The 19,492-nt window shown below is 38.3% G+C and overlaps 1 protein-coding gene across 5 annotated transcripts in view; it reads right to left on the bottom strand.

The window, feature by feature from the left end:
* Window positions 1–1,702: 1,702 nt before the first annotated feature.
* The window catches only part of znf536 (zinc finger protein 536), a 175,371-nt gene continuing 157,581 nt past the window's right edge, over window positions 1,703–19,492 (bottom strand). For all 5 annotated transcript variants that reach the window (XM_034299641.2, XM_026937560.3, XM_034299643.2 and 2 more), the window contains one exon: window positions 1,703–4,777. In XM_034299641.2, the coding sequence (XP_034155532.1) occupies window positions 4,509–4,777 (269 nt within the window). In that variant the 3' untranslated portion in view covers window positions 1,703–4,508. The remainder of the gene's footprint in view (window positions 4,778–19,492) is intronic.

The raw sequence follows: 19,492 nt of genomic DNA, 5'->3' as shown, positions 1-19,492 counted from the left end.
CAGATATGTGGAGCTGTGTTATTTTTCAGCAGATACTACAATCGGTGTTTTAATCAGGTGTTTTAATTAAAAAAAGGGTTAGGGTTAGGGTTGTGCTATTTATAGTACAAGTAACTTCTGTCTTGAAAATTGAACAATGAATAAAGAATAAATAAAAAATATGTTTATCATTCCAACAAAATAACAACAAAGCAATTTTTTGCTGCTAAAATGTATAAAAAAAGTGAATGTGCATGTTAGATATTTTATGTTGCATTAATGATTGTAATTAAGTTTTTTGTTAAATTCTTAACCGTACTTCACGTATTCCACATATGGTGAGTATCTGAATAAAAATCTGTACTGTAAAATCTCTGAAAAAAGCATATTCATTTAAAAGACCTTTTAAATTCCTTTTTACATAATGGCTTGAAAATGACTGTCTCTTTATATTAGCTGGTTTGACCCACAAAATGAGAATTCAGGAAGAAATTGTTTTATAAAGATTCATAAAGACAGGAGGAAACCATCACCTGTGGAAATGCGATGATTAATGTATATGCTTCAGTGTTTATAAAGAAATTGAGATCACAATAGGGATCTTATTTTCCCCAGTTATCATAATTGCCCATAAATTAATAAAATCTGACTGCACGGCTTTATTAGCTCTGATACAGACCTCCCAACTTTGGAAAGGGAGTGGAGAAAAATATGAAGGGTTATGCAGAGAACAATCTCTCGATAATTAACAGGAAGATAAACAAAACATAAATTTGGATATTGCGTTTATTTGGACCACCACTCAAATATGTGTGAACCGCACTATTTTAATTAAAAGATAAATCTAGGTGACACTCTGCCTCTGAGTTAATTATTCAGTGTTGTATAATAGAAATAAAGGCCATTAAAGATGCCACACACTGTATTTCTCCATTAATAGTAGAAAGAGCTTGCACTGGAGACATTCAGGCCTTTTTATTCCTCCTCTTTCATCTGTTCATTTTTCCTTCTCTCACTTTCTTTGTCCTATAGATTTCAGAGAGGACTGAGTAGACAGAGAGTGCCTCTTTGTGTGTGTGATGTGTGGGGGTTATGCATTAGCTGTATATGAGCTTTAAAGTTTAACGATCATAATTTTGCATGCGGCCGTGCGCTGATGACTTTGCAGGGCTTAGTGTTACAGGTGGCGCTCGTTACTGTTTATGAAAGCCATTTGATTTCATTTAGTCGTGTTCACGGCCCACTTTGGTGCCACACGTCACCAGACTATTTTTCAGTTTCAGTGCCTGTGAACCCTATGGGCATCAGCGGCAGCCGCCGAAGAACTTCTGGGGCTTCAAAGGAATTTGGGCAAAGTTACTAAGTGTGTGTGCTCCTGTGCATAGGTAATGTTTAATTTACTCAGGAGAATGCGGATTATTCTCATAAAGTGTACGGCCACGTGTTTATACTCGGCACATGTTCTTTCATAATTGCATGGTACGAGAATGGAATGATAATTAAAGGTTTTGGCACATATAATGGTTGCATATTGCAGCAACACACAAATCCACTTTCTCCACTGTAAGCATTATATTGTGTGGATGCTTGGTGGTGGTGGTGGTAGAGTGTGTGTGTGCGTGTGTGTGTGTGTGTGTGTGTGTGTGTTTTCTCATAAAGAGCCAATAAGACAAGATATAAAAATCAAGCAAGGCTGTATTTTCAGAGGTAGAGGTTTTATTGCGTAAAACACTGGATAAAACTATACTGCTTCAAAGACATTAGAACCGCTAAAGAACAGCAGAAAGAAAACAGTCATAGCTGAAATAAAAACCTGATACTTCATCATAGCTTGCTTCTTCTCCTTTCAGATCCATGATAATAAATAATAACCAAGAGTAATCCTTAAATACAAACTCATCTACGTGTTATGAGTATATAACAGCAACAAAATCCTCTACACTCTTCATGTCCTCCTCGGATATAGAAATATTCTTCATTTAGGAATGTTGGACAGCAGAATGACCAGGAGCACATACTATAGGACAGTATAGAGAAAGAAAATGATGTCCCAAGGAGCACAATATTTTTATACATTTTAAATTTGCACATGGCTGTATTGGTGACTTGTTGAAAACCAGTTATATAGTCTCAGGGAAGATAGGAAAGAAGGAACATATGCCTGAGGGGACGGGGGGAATGTTAGCACCTGACTATACAGAGTGGACAAACACTATACAGAGAATATGATCTTCCAGTGTCACAAACAACATTATTGCCTGTCTCTAAGCTTGACCATGATAATCCAAAAGACACAAAACAGAGAAAAAAAGGTGCTGGGGATGGAATGTCTTTTTAATGTTGTTTTTATGTTTCTTGTTTTTTTTCCTGCTTTTCTGTATATGGCAAGCACACACATGTAACCACAAACACGCACGCACACGCAAAAAAAAAAGAGAGAGAGCAAGCGACTGACACAATGACCAAAAAAAAAAAAAAAACAGTAGTGCACTAAAACTTCTAAAGCTCACTACGTTGATAAAGTATTTATTTTATGTAAAACAAGTTGCCCTGGATAGAGCTTATATAAACAGTCGCATTTAATTGATCAACTTGAGTTAAGTAAGGCAGTGAGAACTATCCTAGAAACAGAAAAGAAATAAAAAAGTATGTTTTTCCTTAATGGCCAAAAGATGTTAATTAGAGAATCTCTGCAGGGAACAGTTACAGATAGATTCACTCAATCTCTACTCCGTCATTACAGAATCGCTTACTCTTCCTTTTCTTTACTGTCCCTCTTTTTCTCTTTTTTTTCATCTTAGCCACGAGATGAAGCTCCTCTGGCGCCTGGTCCGGGATTCAGTTTTGTCTGCTGATTAGCGCAGAGTGTGTTGGGTATTTGCGAGTTTAGTAAACTCCTTTCGGCAGATGTGAAGCAGCCTTAAGGCCCAGGGGTTTAAGTGTCGAGAGTTCCCTCGTAGAGCGGGAAGATATCGACTTTCTTAAAGTCGGGATCATTTCTCTTTATCACAAAACATTAATATCCCTCCCCTCCATGCCCAGGCAATAAAAAGCCCCAATTTCTATTTACCTCCTCACCCCTGCTTGGCTTTAACAAAAGGAAGTAGGGTGAAAGTTGATCCACTTTATTTTACTCTGTAAGATTCCTGATTTTGTCCATGTGTCATTAATCTTGTTTTTTTTTTTTTTTATAGAAGAACATTCAAAACAGAAATGCACAAAAAATCGGAAGAAATTGGGTCTGGTTTTGAGGGGGGCAGAAATTGATCATCTAAAATGTAGAAAACACTTTCATTTTTGCCAAGAGAAAAAAGGAAAAAAGGTACGATCACATAAACAGGGAAATATCATTATCTATACACTTCATATCTACATGATCACTTCTTCCATACTGCTTCACAAGCTAGGAAGTCTTCAAACATTTTAGAGTGTGATTACTCTTTCATCAGATTTTCAAGTCTCGCTCAAAATACAGGATTAAAAAAAAATTCTGGCTAAAGCTACACAGAGTGTGTTATGTGAAGATATGTAGATGTGTACTTCATGGCTTCTGTAGTGAAGCTGATTAAACTGATACATTTCGTCATCTAACAAAGAATGAAGTTAAAAAAGCACATTCAACATTTCGCCCACACCTCAAATGTGATACTTGAACAAATGACACACTGTAACTGCACAAATAACACACCTCTGACTCTAATGGGGCCTGTAAATACATTTCATTGATTTTTTTTTTCTCCTGTTGGTGGTCATCTTGATTTTTGTGCGAGGGAAGGAGGAAGGATAGGGAGCAGGGAGGGTTGCTGGGCAGTTCTGGGGGCTGACCCTAAATGACAAGTACAGTATGTGTGTGTGTGCATATGTGTGTGTGTGTGTTGGGGCAATGGTGGAGGAGGTGAATTGATTTCCTCTGCAATGACAGCTCCAGTCAGACTGGCACCAAGGCCCCCACCTCCCGTCATCTCCTCCCCTCATCTCCCCATCCACCCCCCTGCTCTTTCCGTCCACTGCCTCCATCCGCCCTCGTCAGTGGCGCTGGGCAAATGGCCACTGGTGGTGTCATGTTCATGAAGGGTGTGCGCGGCAGCCCTCTTCCATCTCTCCTCCCTCTTTGACTATCACCAAATCGTTCACGCGGATCATTTTTCTGATAAAAGCATTATTTTTGGGACAAAAGTCATTTTATGTGACTGGATTCAGTGACTGTCCTTTTTTCTTCTTCTTCTTCTTGACTAATCCGTTGTAATATCATTTCAGGTAACTAGAGTAATGCTACAGATTGTGTTTCACAACGATCAGGTGATGATTTATATGATTTATAATCTTTGTAAGACTGCCTGTTCACTCTTTACGAGCATGCTTCATATTCATAGCACACCTGATCACTACAATGCCTGCTGTGGCTGAAAATCAGGTTTAGTCACTAGATTTGTAGAAGTCCACTTCTCTGCTTCTCTCTCCATTGTGAAAAAGAAATAACTGTTCACCAACTGATGCTACTCGATGAGTATTGGTGACGCTGTGAGGCCCTACAGCTTCTCAGAATCTCTGGATGAAGTTTGGACCGTGTCACTCACAAAAGTGAATCCTTCCCCTGTTCCCCCCTGGCCAGACAAAGGAGAGTTTCCATCCTCAGGGTTGCCAGATGCATCAGACTCGATTCGTGAGCGTTTGAAGCGTCGATCTGGATACTGGCTGTTGTCAAAGGGCATGCGGTGGACACACAGTACATGAGTCTTTAGGTTACCCTTCTGTGAGGCGCTATATGGGCAGTACTGACACTGGAAAGGTCTCTGACCTGCAGGAGAGAGAGATAGAGTTAGCTTATAAGGCTCTATATTTTATCAAAGTGCTCATTAAGTTGTCATGTAGCTGTAACATGCACAGTTGAATAGTTAGACTGCTGAAGTCTGTTTGTGCCACTCAGTAATCAATTCATCAATTGCTAATTAAATAATCAATAATCAATATACACAAATCAATAATCAATATACACATCAGTGGATAAATAGACAAATCAATAGATAGATTAATTCATTATAATTCCCTAAAATAATAAATGATAAAAAAAATTGCTATATATGGAATCACGAGACAACTGAAAATATTTCTGGCATAATTTTAACCAAGTGATTGATCATATGCACTGATAATATCAGTCATTTATTTATTGATTTATGTATATTGTTTGCTTTTTTAAATTATCAATGTGTCAACTGTACCAAGGATAAATATAGGTGGATAAGCTGTCAATATAAGCTGTCATTGGTAAAATCTGTCTGTAAAGTATACAGCAGGTATAGTGGCTAATTTACTTATTCAAATATTTGAATACTGTAAAATTACAAAGTAAAGGTACAATAAAATTAAAACAAAACAATATTTTACTACAGTAAATGCACAGTAAAATTGAATGTCTTGCAAGTGAATGTCTTGCAGGGGAGTATTGTATATTTACATTACTTTACTGGCAAGTTACTGTCATCTTTGCAGTGCAGCTAACAGCTAACTAATGTATTCATCTCAACACAGAACTGTCTCACTTGTTTCAGCTCCTCAGAAAAGCATCTAGTGATATGGAAGTCTATTATATAGAGCATTTGTGAGGTCAGAGCCACCAATCTTTACAGAAAGAAACTCAGTAGACAGTAAGTTTCCCAATTGGCAGCTTTCTCCTGTTAACCTTTTTGTCGTAACCACTTTGCCCATGAAACGTTAAGTTTATAGATTACCAGATAGATAAGTTTATAGATTACAAAATCCAAAGGACAGATGAATGCAAATCAGTTATGAAACAATAAGTTAACATTAGAACACTGGCTCTTTGGCACACTGTGTTAGTGATACCTAATTCACGGGATCTAGTTCTAGTTTTTGGATTCATTTTGGATGCTCCTTTTTAAAGAAAACATTCTCAGCCATTCAGATAAAGATATTGACTTTTCCTCACAGTCCTGAAGTTCTTTGCTGCACTGCATATTGGATCTGATCACCACTGAGTTGTACACAAAGGCTCCTATTAGGCCACACAAGCTCGAATGATGCAGATTACGTGCCTATCATATCGGTGCTCTCTTATCGGCTCCGTCCACTTAAAGCAAAGCCAGACACTCTCAGCTGCACACTACTTTAGGACATTAATAACAGTACATTTGCTCTCCATTTTTCTCAATTCAATTTGAAAAGCACTAAATCAAATTAACATGGGGTTTAAAATAGCAGCCAGCGAGGTCCGCTGCATGTAAAGAGGTTGCATTAAAGGTGTGGCAGGAATGCATTGTGGATATCAGCCTTCTCCCCCCCCGCCACACACACACACAAACACATAAACAAACAAACACACACACACACACACATGCTCTGTGTGGCTGAAAAAGACAGGATTTATAAGCGTTTTGAGTTTGGCTTTGGAGTCTCAGCGGCTTTCAAATACTACAATGTCTGCTCAGGCTGCAGCACAAAGGGGATTGCTACAAGTTTTGGGGCTTTCGATGTTCCAGTTGTCTGAATTTTTCGATAAGCGAGCCGGCGCCACACAATGCTGGCCCACTCTTATTCATGCGCCCTTTAATTTCACACTCTCTTACATTACGCCAAGTCCGAGAGGCAGAATTTCCTCATCCGATTTTACACTTAAAGAAAAAGCCAGTGTTGGCCCAACAAGTCCCCCCCTCCATCCCTACACACACACACACACCCTGACCCCCCTTCTCACTCCATCCCTTCCCTCCTCGGCCAAAGTGCTGGCAAAACACCGATTGAGCTCTCTGTTATTGTCAAAGCAGGGTCCGTCTAAGGTAAAGAGCGCATCCATTTTTAATCCAGTATGAATAAAAGATCCACACTCTGTAAGCTCACTTTCTCTCTCTCTCTCTCTCTCTCTCTCTCTCGCTCTGTGTGTGTGTGTGTGAGAGAGAGAGAGAGAGAGAGAGAGAGAAAGAGAGTGTGTGTGTGTGTGTGTAAAGGAAAATAAAAATGGCAATGCAGGTTGTATTATTATTATTAGTTGTAGTAGTAGTAGTAGTAGTAATAATTTCAATAGAAAAGGTCAAATTCTACTTGTGTATAAATAGCTGGGTTACACACACCCTCACACACCAATGCACTGTCAGATAAAAAAGCATATATGCTATTACCACAGATAATCATAACATGTTAACCAAGAACAGAAAAGCTGTTTACTGAAGTTGTTGAATTCTGTTAAAAATGAAATGTTCAATACAGTATATAATGCAAATTCCAAATTACAACCATTACTCTCTAACAAATATGACCAGCCAGATAGAAGAGAAAGTCTTAGTGAAACTGTTCTCATTGAGTTGAATCTAACCTTTAAACACTGGAGCAATGTAAAAAATGATTTTGTGGTATCTGTGTACAATCAGGTGAAAATTGAGTCATTTCAGCTCATGTTTCTACCTCAGTAACACTCAATATTTCCCAAAATAGACAAATTAAACAGATTCAGAGCTTAATTTACAAATACATTTGACTGAAGAATTCATGAACACATTCTAACCGCCCCAAGAACTGCCCTCAGACCTCCATTATACTGTAATGTAAGTGAACGTAAGTGAGTTTTAGTAAACAGATTTTCTTTTCTTTTCTTTTCTTTTCTCGGTTCATGGAAATGTATGAAAATTGTTGTCTGTAATCTGTATTAATTACATATATTCCACGGGTGCAGATAATACATATTATAAAAAAATATATATCTGGGAGATCATAACTGAGAGGATACAAAAGATGTATATATATATAAAATCAACCATTCAACAAAAGTTAATTTAAAAATGTGTTTAAATGTATCTCCATTTTCCAATGCCCAGGATAAGTATGGGCTAGTTTAACGTCTGTTGTGTGGGTTTTTCAGATGTAATTGGGCAGGGAATTTTGCTGGAACCCGGCAACCCTGCTTAATAATATTAACTCTTCTGTGTGAGACATGGGAGAGATGGGAAACACACTTGAGGTATTGAACACACTTGAACAAGGTACGTCTAAAACCACTCAAAACAAGCTGCTAGACTGTATGCTGGAAGACTCTATGTTGTTGGCTCTCAACTATTATGATGTTACTCTAAAAATTCACTAGAAAATAATGTTAGTAATGTAAATAGTAAAATAAAAAAAAAATTAAATAGTAATGTTGTTTGAGGGCAAGTTTGAAAAAGAGATGGAAACTTTTAAATCTCATTATGTACACTGTTAATATATTAACACACACTGTTTGACTATTTTCTTACTTGTGATAAAAAACAATCATCTGTACAACCTAAAATACTTGATGTTAAATATTAATTAAATGCACTCATCTACTTTATTTTGTTATGGGGTATACAAACTTTTGCACTCAACGTTACAGTTTAGTACTTTTTTTTTCTGAGTGTGTATTATGAGGTGCTAAGTGACATGAAGCAGGATGGCAAATTCCAGTCCACCACCATCACTATTCTCAAATACAACACTCTTCCTGCAGTAGCACACATGATCACAAACACTAAACAAGTTACAAACAAAAATCGAAAACTGGAGTTTACTGCCTTTCTTTTTTTTTTTTGCAAAAAAGTTACTGACTAAGATTAGAGAGAGAATGAAAGAGAAGTAGTGTGCTCTCGTTTTCATGAGTGTGCTATTATCAGGATTGCCTAATTAACCCCTGAAGGCCTTATGTGCGGAGATCAGACGCTGGAGGAGGAGGAGGAGGGGAAATGAACGATAACACCCACTTCCACCATACCACTCCATTTCTCCATCCCCCACTCCTTCGCTCCATCTTGTTATTTATAAATGACTGAGTTGCTATCATTACAGTATTTTAACCTTTCCTAGGAGTTAAACTCATATCAATGCTCCGACCTCATTCTTTTTTTTTTTTTTTTTTTTTTGGTATAACCCTCTAATGCTCCCTCTTGTGGTCATTCTGATGATTGTGTCTCAGTCTTTTGCTCAGTCTTGTAAACACTGACACACACACACACACACACATATTCATAACTAGACAACACACAAACATGTAAACATGATGCACATGATACATATGATACAGCAAATGCAGAAACGCAGGTAGGGATTTATGTAGTGGTATGCATGCCAGCACACACACACACACGAACACACACAAACACACACACATATCCGTGCAGGCACACACGGTGGTGGTTTGGCATGTAATCAGAACCACTCTTATATAAATTCCATCTGATGCCAGAGTTACCATCTGTGAGAGAGAGCGCCTCTCACCTCCGCCTGCCTGCCTGCAAGAAACCTCCCTCCACGAGCCGCGCAACAAAGGCTCTGTGTATGTGTGTTTGTGTGTGTGTGTGTGGAGAGAGAGACAGAGAGAGAGACTGACAGAGAAGTGAGAGAGAATGAGAGACAGAGAGAGAAAGATGGGGGAAGAAAAATGATTAATTTGCAGAATGCTTGTGATTTGCTCATACATTATTATAGCAGCTCATCAGCACATGACGAATCCCCAGCCCTGCGCAGCAGAAAGAACCTGCAGGGCTTCAGCACTTTTACTGTGTGTGTGTGTGTGTCTGTGTGTGTGTGTGTGTGTGTGTGTGTGTGTGCGCACACACTTGAGCTCCGTATGATACCTCTGTTTGAAAAATAATAGCATATGAGCATGTCAAACGTGTCTGTGATTCTGCAATGTGGCTTTCTAAAGGTGGGCCTGTGTTTGTGTGTGTGTGTGTATGTGTGTGCACACGTATAAACTGGCACCTGACAGACTGCAGAACCTCTAATGACTTTCAGATGCTCAGAAACAGTAATTCTACCCTGAGATTGAATGAAAAAGCCGAAGGAAAGAAAGAGTGAGACTTCCGTTAGCCCTGTGTGTGTGTGTGTGTGTGTGTGTGTGTGATTTACTCTCGTATTCTCGTCACAGCACACGCTGTGCCAAATAATTTTCTCATCGCTCTTAAGCAAGGGATCAAATGTAATCGCCATTTACATGCTTTAGTTGGAGGAAACCTTGAATCTGAAGAGCAAGTCCTGTGAGAGCAAACTTGATTCAGTTGATGTACTGGATTTATTAGTTACTAAACAGGAATGTGTAATACAACTCATTTTCAGTACAACATGGTACTAATCAGACACTATTCAAACACTTCTCGGAATGACTAGTCCATTTCCCATTGTGTAATGGTGCTTGTGAACATAGGGGGAGTTCTAAGTAAAGGCTTCATGCTGGTCAGAGTCATGGTGGATCCGGAGCCCATCCTATGAACACTGTGCATAAGACAGGAATGGGACACCAGTTCATTGCAGGACACATATTCCCGCCTAGGGGCAATTTAGAGTAGCCAAGGAGAACCCAGAGGAAATCCACACGGACACGGGAAGAACATGAAACTCCACACATGCAGTAACCCAAGCTCCACAAGTGCTCCACTATACGAACTAACAAAATGATGCATACTGTTTTGACATAATATTTAGTACATTAATGTGTAATTTAGAACACAGCCCAAGTTTTGTTTTCAAAATAATGACCACCACCCCATAACCTCTACACAGTGGTTCTCAAACTTTTTGGACTCCTTTAACTGTAAATAAATTACACAGACCTGCTCAGTATTTCATGAACATTATTTACATTTTTCACATTATGTTTGGAGCCATGGAGCTTTCTATTCCTGAATCAGACCACATTAGGTCTGAGTTGACTTTGGTGCTTGGACCCCTAAATATAATAACTTTATAAAATAGTAATATATAATAACTAACAATGTGGGCTGTGATTTCCACCACTGTAACAAAATAAAGAACCACGGACCCAGTGGCTATGCTTGAAGGATCCCTGGGGGGCCCTGGACCTCACTTTAAGAACCACTGCTTTAGAGAACTCTACCCACTTTCACAGGTACCATACTGTGATCTGAAACAAACACGCAGACTCTACCAGGGTCTGAATACTTCTGAATTTTGATTTGTAACTGTACTTTATCATACTATTTGGTGAAGAAGCACTTTGTGCATTATACATACTTACATACAGTGACTTGTCAGCTTATTAGTTCATTTTTACACAAATTAAAAAAATAATAACATGGCAACTCAGTGTGATTGTGCAAATCAAAAGACAGGTACATGAATTCTGTTAGTGATAGCAACATCTCCAGGACAGAGAAGCTAGAGTTAAGCCACTGCATTTCAAGTACTCCATAATTAACTTATACAGTAGAGGATTATTTGAGTGCGCTAACAAAGTGTGTGTGTGTGTGTGTCATTTATTGTGCTACAAACTTTCAGACTCAATCCTCTCCCTGTAAAAGTAGGTAATTTTTCTTTGTGAGGATTTATCCTGTGTGTAAGTGCATGCTTTTCCTCTGTGTGTGTGTGTGTGTGTGTGTGTGTGTATGTGTGTGTCACACTCCTCTCTCTGAAGTGAGTGAAAAGAGAGAGAAAAACTGTGAGCGAGAGGCTGTCTGGGGAGAGCATGAGCCACAGAAGGTGTGAGCAGTAAAATGTGATGCACCATCTGTCGGCCAATAATAACCTGTATGTTATAAAGGCTGGGAGATTACTCAGCAAAGCACGCTCGCAAACATCCAAATCCCCCCGCAATGCTAGCGTGCCACGCACTATCTCTTCCCACCTGCTCGCAGGAGCCTGGTGACTAAGGGGCCGCGCTAAAACCCCGCATTACACTCCTTTAAGTCTGACCTCGCTGTGTGTCAGTGTATATGCTGTAGCACACACACACACACACACGGCTAAACACGGCTCAACTGCTAATGCTCATTAACTGCACAGATTTACACTGGAAGAAATACTTTTTTTAATAGACACACCGTTATTTCAGAATTTTATAATTCTGTATTATTACTGTTTACAGTGTTTACAGTACAGTACAGAAGCATATTTTAATATACAAATTAATGTTTTGTTTTGTTTTTTGCTTTGTTTTTTTACGAAGCAGTTTCATCGCTATTATTGTCACCACTATGCCAGTTTTGTGCTTCATATTTAACTTTTGGACCCAAAAGCTCATCTTACAGGGAAACATAGCTTTCAGTGTGAAGCTCACTCTAATATTTGCCAGTAGTGTAGGTGCCGTGATGCTTACACTAAATTTCACATTGGATTGTATAAACGTAATGTACTGTTTTCAGAGTAAGGGTTGTGTGAAGCATAGCCAGGGGGTCTGTAATTTACTAAATTTTGTTAAAGTGATGAAAATCACAACCTATCTTTATCAGAGAGATAAGATCTTAGACTTATTAGCCAGTGTGATTGGTGATTTAGAAATGAATGGGTTTAACCCAAAGCATAAAAATACTAAAACAAGTCGACTTCAATCTATTACATATTTTAATAAAAATGTTTTCTCTGAGTGAAAAAAGTCAAGGAGTAAAAAACACTGTGGTGCTGATAAATATTGATTTAATTAGATTTCAGAAAATGAATCTGTACTGAGGTCATCTGTGGAATTTTTGTTTTACAATTAAAGGGGGACCTGGCTGAAGAACTATTGATAGGATTTTTTTCTTTTAATTAATTGTAAACATTACAAATTTTACTAAAAAACTCACCTTTATAATAAATGCATATTATATATTTATTGTTTAACTTTTTTTGGTTTTACAGGATCATTATATAATAAATTATTTCATTGCCTCTTTATTTACAAACGTAAAATAAATTCCCCGCAAAGGGACGTGGTGTTTTATGAAAAATCCTCGCTGAGCATTCCAGACTCCATTGGGAATTGATTTCCTTTTATTTGGATTTCATTTCATTATTAGGAGCTGTTGTGCTGAATGCTGCTCAGAGGAAAAGCGGCCCTGCAGATTGGGGAATTGGTGAAGTGGTCTTGCACACTGCTTAACTAGAAAACCAACACACAAATAACTCATAGGAATACACACAGGGGAGGGAGGGGGAGTAACGGTTGTATCAAAAGAAATCTCCAAAAGCCTCACTGGGGAATCAGCTCCCATGCTAAACACTGAACTAGATCATTAATTGCTGCACCAGAAGGACCTGTTAACAAGAGCTCGGAAATAGACTCTGTATTTTCTCTGTATTTTTTTTCACTTCGATTTCCGTCCTGCTTGATGTGCTCTTTTTCTATTTTCAAAACGCTTTTATGGATTTTTTTTCTGTAATATAAATATAGAACCTTCTATATAGAAAAGTAGAATCTACATAGTATACACCAACAATATTTAAGAACAGTGTATTAATTAATTACTTTATTTATATATATTTTTTATTTTAAGTATTCAAGTTTGGTGAAGACGTCAAAGTTTTTTTTTTTTTTTTTTTTTTGCCCCTTCAGCTCTTCCACTATCACAACAGGAGAGGCTTAACCAAGGCTCTCCATAGTGGACCTGAATTCACCATTGTGATTGGCTGCAAGTTATTCAGACTCATGGGTAAAGGGCAGTATATTCATCATTTGGTGAGCGTAGAATGTCAGACAGTGTGTGTTTGTGTGTGTGTGTGTGTGTGTGTGTGTGTGGCCTGGGGATGCAGAGTTCATGAACACTCATCTTCAGTCCTACTTTCCTCCCTTGTCCGATCCCAACAGAGCTCAGAGCTGCACATTCTACTGCTGACCTATCACTGCAGATGCATGATGGGTGTCCGCATGTCTGAAAAGAGTGTGTGTGTGTGTTTGTGTGTGTGTGTGTGTGTGTGAGTGTTGGGAAATAGTGAAGGACACAACCTTGCCCTCGACAAGGAGTAGAAGGAAAAGCACGAGAGGCAAAAAAGAGGTCATGGCTAGTGAAAGTGAAAATTCTAAACAAATATACCAAGACATAAAAGAAGAAATTTGCAAATGCTATTCTTCACAGTTGAGTGAGTGAGAGAGAGAGAGAGAGAGAGAGAGAGAGAGAGAGAGTCAGTGTGCCCCTCTATAGATACCAGGTGCTCCTCAAGGTCTCCAGGCCAATTAAATCCCCACCAGTCCACACATCCTCCCTTCCAATGGGCACAGGAGGACGATATGAAGATGTAAACACAGATCAGAGAGCGTGAGAGGAGAGTGTGTGTGTGTGTGTGTGTGTGTGTGTGTGTGTGCATAGCTAGTCAGGTCAGCAGTCAGGTCAGCATGAACTGCTTGTGTTGCTTAACATGATCAGAGGCTCTGCTCTCACTGACAACACACACACACACACACACACACACACACACACAGCCTATGGTCTGCTTGCACTCATCTTTATTAGTGTTATAGTTTTGTTTTAATTTCTAATTTACTCATTTTCTTTTAATTAGGTTGCTTTTTATGATCTATTCAGCTTTAAATGAAAGTATGGTTCAGTATAGCTTCATTCTAGTAGAAACTTTTAAAAAGCTTGATTTAAAAAGTGTAAAAAAGTTTTTAAATACAAATCTTCCTTTCTATAGATTTATCTTATTCTAATTTTTTTTATTATTATTATTATTTTGTAAATATCGTAATGTAATATATTTTAGTTCTGCTTAGGGACAGGTTAGTGTTTGTTCCTTTTTTGATTCAACATGATTCATATGAATACTAGTTCAAATTTGTACAAATTTCTCTAGAGAGCAGAATTATGGGAACAGATTGAAAGTTGTGGAGCTATTTTTGTGTCTGATCTTTAGACAGACACAATGTGTAATAAACGCTGTAGACTGTGTGATGGAAAAATATTTCTGTTTTTTATTTTAAGTTATTTCTGGTGGCAATATTTCTCATTTTCTTTCAAATTTTTTTTAAATATATTATATTATTCCACTACGATTATATTAAACTATTATCAGTAACGTTACCTGAATGGAAACATACATGATTGCAATTAGCTGTTTATAAATAGGTGTGTGTGTGTGTGTGTGTGTGTGTATTTGTGTGTGAAGGGGCACATACATTCACAGAAAAAATATATCATAGATGTAAAAACAAATAGATATAAAAACAAATGCTAAAACAAAACAATTTCACTGGTGAGTTCCAACGAATGTCGTACATTCTCCTTTTCTATTTCTCTATAACGCCTTTCTCACTCTTTTCTTCCTCATTCTTCACTTTCCTTTTCTCCTCCATTTCTCCTCTTCCTCCTTCCTTCCCGTCTGAGTCCTATTTGTCTGCTGTAAGTGAAATCACTCAATTCGGAGGAGAAGTCAGAGGAGAGGACTTTGGAAGAGGCGGACGAGGAGAGGGCCACCTCCAAATAAGTTCCATTAATCACTGCACTCACTCTAATGTAACTAATATTTTACAATTAGAGGAGACAAGACGGAGCTCGCCGCCATCTATCTCCCTTACACCACATGATCATCGATTCATAAGCCCCTGCCTGAAAGCAAACACACACTCTCTCTCGATTTAACACACACACACACACACACACACACACATAATAAGGGAGAGGAAGACTCGTTCTACTTCTGCGGATGGTCATGTGCATGCCTTCATAATGCATGTGGTTACACAAGATTCCGGGTATTCACCAAGAGCTCTCCAATGGTGATGGATGACCAGTTCTGTGTAGTGTGTGTGTAACACTGCACAGTCTGATAAGATCGAATGCTGATTTCAAATGAAAAGAGATGAGAGAGCAATTCTGTAGACGAAACGTCTTCTTGCAGAGTTTTATTTTGTGTTAAAAATATTTAATATTATAGACATTAATGCACAAATGATAGAACAGAAATTATTTTAATCTCCCTGCTTTCTTTATCCAGTTAAGAATTGATTTATATATAAACTACCTTGTTTAAAAATCGTACCTTATAAAAATCCTGGGTTTAAGGATCATCATTATTCCAACAAAAAAAGGAGAATAAGATATTAATAAAGAATGCCTTAATTATGTCTTTTTGTTTGGTTATACATTCTCAGGAGTGCAAGTACAAAAAAAGCTCTCATTATATAGAGGGTGTTAATGTTGTTGTTGTTGTTGTTTTAGGAAGTAATAATATTGTTGTGAGGATTTTTTTTTAATCCAGAAGTCCATTCTGTGAGAATAACCCAATGCTTTGTGGATAATTTCATTTTACATTTCTAGTTCAGAAATACAATATTTTTGGAAATGCTTAGTAATACTGATATGAAGTTTTAAGGTGTTTGGGTGTTCAGATGTTATCTCATTTAATGCCCTAACAGGACACGCAGCTGTTGGTGCCATACAATCTCTTCTTAAACAATCACCTTATTCTTTTACAGAGAGTGTAATGGAAAAACTAGAGTCTAGGTATGAAATAGATTTCCGGTCACAATAAGCTGGTCTCTCTCTCCCTCTGCTGGCAGGACGTGTGTAATGCAAACGAGTGTTACGGGATGCTGCCCCTTGAAAATGCGAGCGAAATGAACGCCAGCTGAACAAATGAGCGTGAAGACAGGTTCAAGCGCAGGTCACCATCTGCCTGCCTACAAGTGCCGGCACACTGCAACCCAGCCGCGCAGTCATCTTAAACACATCAGTCGCATGCGCACTCCCGCACACACAGCTGCACAATATGGCGCCAGTGCAAGAGGACGAAATGGAGAACGAGGTGAGGTGAAAGATGGGCCGGAGCTGCTGAATGAAGAATAACGACAGGGAAAGTACAAAGAGACGAAATGCTGACGGGAATGTGCTAAACTGCACACACACAGACGACTGAGATTCATACACTCCACCTGGCCAATGAGAACCATTAGAGGTTCAATGAGTACCAAATGCCTTTAGTGTCTCCTAAACACTCAGTAACTGCTTCCATATGTGACTTCTACAGAAGAGATGCGCATACTGACACTCTCTCCGTCCATTTCTCACTGTCTTTTGTAGATAGATCCAACACCCATGTTATTTTGGTGGAGTTTTAACTCCACACTTGATGATAGTACATTGCAGTCATGAGATTTGTTCTGTGAAAAAATTGCTAAGGTAGGGGGCCAAAACAAGAGCAGAGAGTGAAACAGTTACTTTTTTGCAGGATGTGAGTTTTATTGGGACCAGGCCCCTCTACATCTGGTCTAATGTAGTTCATCCGTTTAAAAATTAGTCAGGCATTGACCTCGGACGGCTCCCCTCATGAGGGTCCTGATGTAGGGTTAACTCAAATATGGATCCCATCAGACTAAAGGAGATCGGGTTTCCTACCTCTGAGACCTCAGTAACTCAGAGCGGATGAAAACAGTAAAATAGGGCCCTGCGTTAGGGAAATGCTCCTACAGGCTACACTGCTGTGTGTAGAGGATTGTTTCCTCGCATTACTGTAAGACAGCGGACAGTTAACGTACTGTATGCCTCGGAGTTATTGACACAATAGCCTCTGTCACCAGTCTGAAACAGGATGACTGTGTAAATCCATGCCTGAGAAACAGATGGAATGAGGTACTGCTGTCCTTGAGAAGTGCCTTTTCACCTACATACAGTAAATGACATCATAGAAACATTAGTCTTGTGTGATAGAAAATATAAAATAAGTTGACAAGGGCAAAGATTGAACACTTCATCACAAGCCACACAACTGTTACAACGTTATAACGTGTCATTATGGCTAGAAACTATATCTGTTATATATAACAAAGCTACCTGTTTTACATAATTATATGTATTTAATTTTTATTATATCACAGTGTAGTTGAATTGTGGAATCTGATTATTCAGAATGTGATGATTAATTGTAATTTTCTATAATTTTCCATAACAGCAGCTGTGAGAGTTGTGCTGACTATAATTTAAATCACAGGTTTATATTAATGTGCTCGTTCTCACACATTATTATTATATTACCCACTTACACAGTGACTTGTATGGCTGATGCTACACATAAATGTGTGTAATTATTGATATGGTGAACTTTTCTGTAAAGAGTCGTTTATTTAGCATTTTTGGAATGTTAAATAAACTGTTAGAGCTTTGTAACAGTCGCAGGTAAAAAAAAAAATCCTTTAGGTTTTTCCTTCCTTGGCAAGCCTCTTTTTTTTACATGGTTTTACATGGTTTGTAGTTTCTCTGTATCATGACACGATGTCATTTTTTTTGTCTTATTAACTTTAAGAGACACAGGCTGGTGAGGGAACAATTGTTTATAGCTGCTATAACAGAAGTTATACCAGGAACTAGCTTGTTTCATGAATGTTCCACAACCTTAAATGCAACTATAAAACTAAAAGATAAAAGATAAAACTACATCATTCCCCACATTGCATTAGTCCATGTCATGCATATTACACCATCTCTTTGCTGATTATTTTCCTCTAGTATCAAAACTCAATACTCTGGATTTTCAACAGGAGAAGACGAACCTTCCATTCATGCTATGCTATGGCACAAGCCAGTGTTCTGGTAAACAGAATCTGGTCAAAAGAATTCAATGGATGTTAACATTGGTTTTAAAGTAATAGGCACTAGTGCCAGTTCTAAAGAATCCTGATAGATGCTAGTGTGGGTAGGAGATAGGAAAGTTAGCTAAATAAGTAAACAGACTTCTGTTTAGTTTTATCTATACTTGGATCTCATTCAGTATTTTCTGATATTAGGTCAGTTAGTTAGCCATATTTCTTATCTGCAGTGTACTTTTCTAATAAACGTAGAGATTAGAAAAAGCACACAGTAGTACACAGGATTTCTTACCAAATAAAGGCATTAAGGTTATTATTTTGGGATGTCTGCCATCCACCATAGCTATAAATTCACAACATTAACAACCAACACATACTTCATTCCTCCTGTATGAATAGTATTCCTCTGTGACATTTGAGTTAGATATCGAAATTGCAAATAAATAAGTAAACAAATGGCAGTAACGGACTTTTCATGGAACGCTGAGTCACACACTCAAACACACATGCACATGTTTGACTACAGAATAACAGAGATGCAAGTTTAGAAGCATAGTAGGAGGACAGGAGTGTGAGCACTGCATATTTGCTCACAGCGGGAGAAAAACCATGCTGCCTGTCTGCCTTTCACAGGTCTAAGTATTAACACTACACCAGGCCTGGGGCACTAATGGTAATATGAGCTGTCATGGTCCACACTGCTTCTGTGCCTCCCACTCTGTCACTCACACACACACACACACACACACGCGCGCACACTTCCATGAGTTATCTTGGAAGTTCTTACATGGCTGAATGTTTGGTTCTGCAGTTGCACTGTATACATATACACTCATTGTCCAATTTATTAGGAACACCTGTACACATGTTTTTTTTATTCTGACAGAGTCATTCTGACCTCTCTCATCAACAAGGCATTTCTGTCCACAGAACAGGATGGTTTTTTTTGTTTGTTTTTCACACCTTTGTGTAAACTCTGGAGACTGAAATACTCAAACCAGCCTGCCTGGCACTAACAAACATGCCACGGTCAAAGTCTCTGAGATCACATTTTTGTATTGTATTGGAAGCCTTTAATTTAAAAAAAACATTATTAACAGATATGACCAACATTTATCAACATTCATCCAGTGAAAGATGTCTATTTTCATTCATTCACTTTTAGTAAGTGCTTTATCCTGGTCAGGCTCGCAGTGGATCCAGAGCTGATCCTGGGAACACATGCACCGGTCCATCACAGAAACGTTTATACAAAAT

The sequence above is a fragment of the Pangasianodon hypophthalmus genome, chromosome 25 (assembly GCF_027358585.1).
Source record: "Pangasianodon hypophthalmus isolate fPanHyp1 chromosome 25, fPanHyp1.pri, whole genome shotgun sequence".
NCBI lineage: Eukaryota > Metazoa > Chordata > Actinopteri > Siluriformes > Pangasiidae > Pangasianodon > Pangasianodon hypophthalmus.
This window is presented reverse-complemented; position numbering and strand designations above follow the sequence as displayed.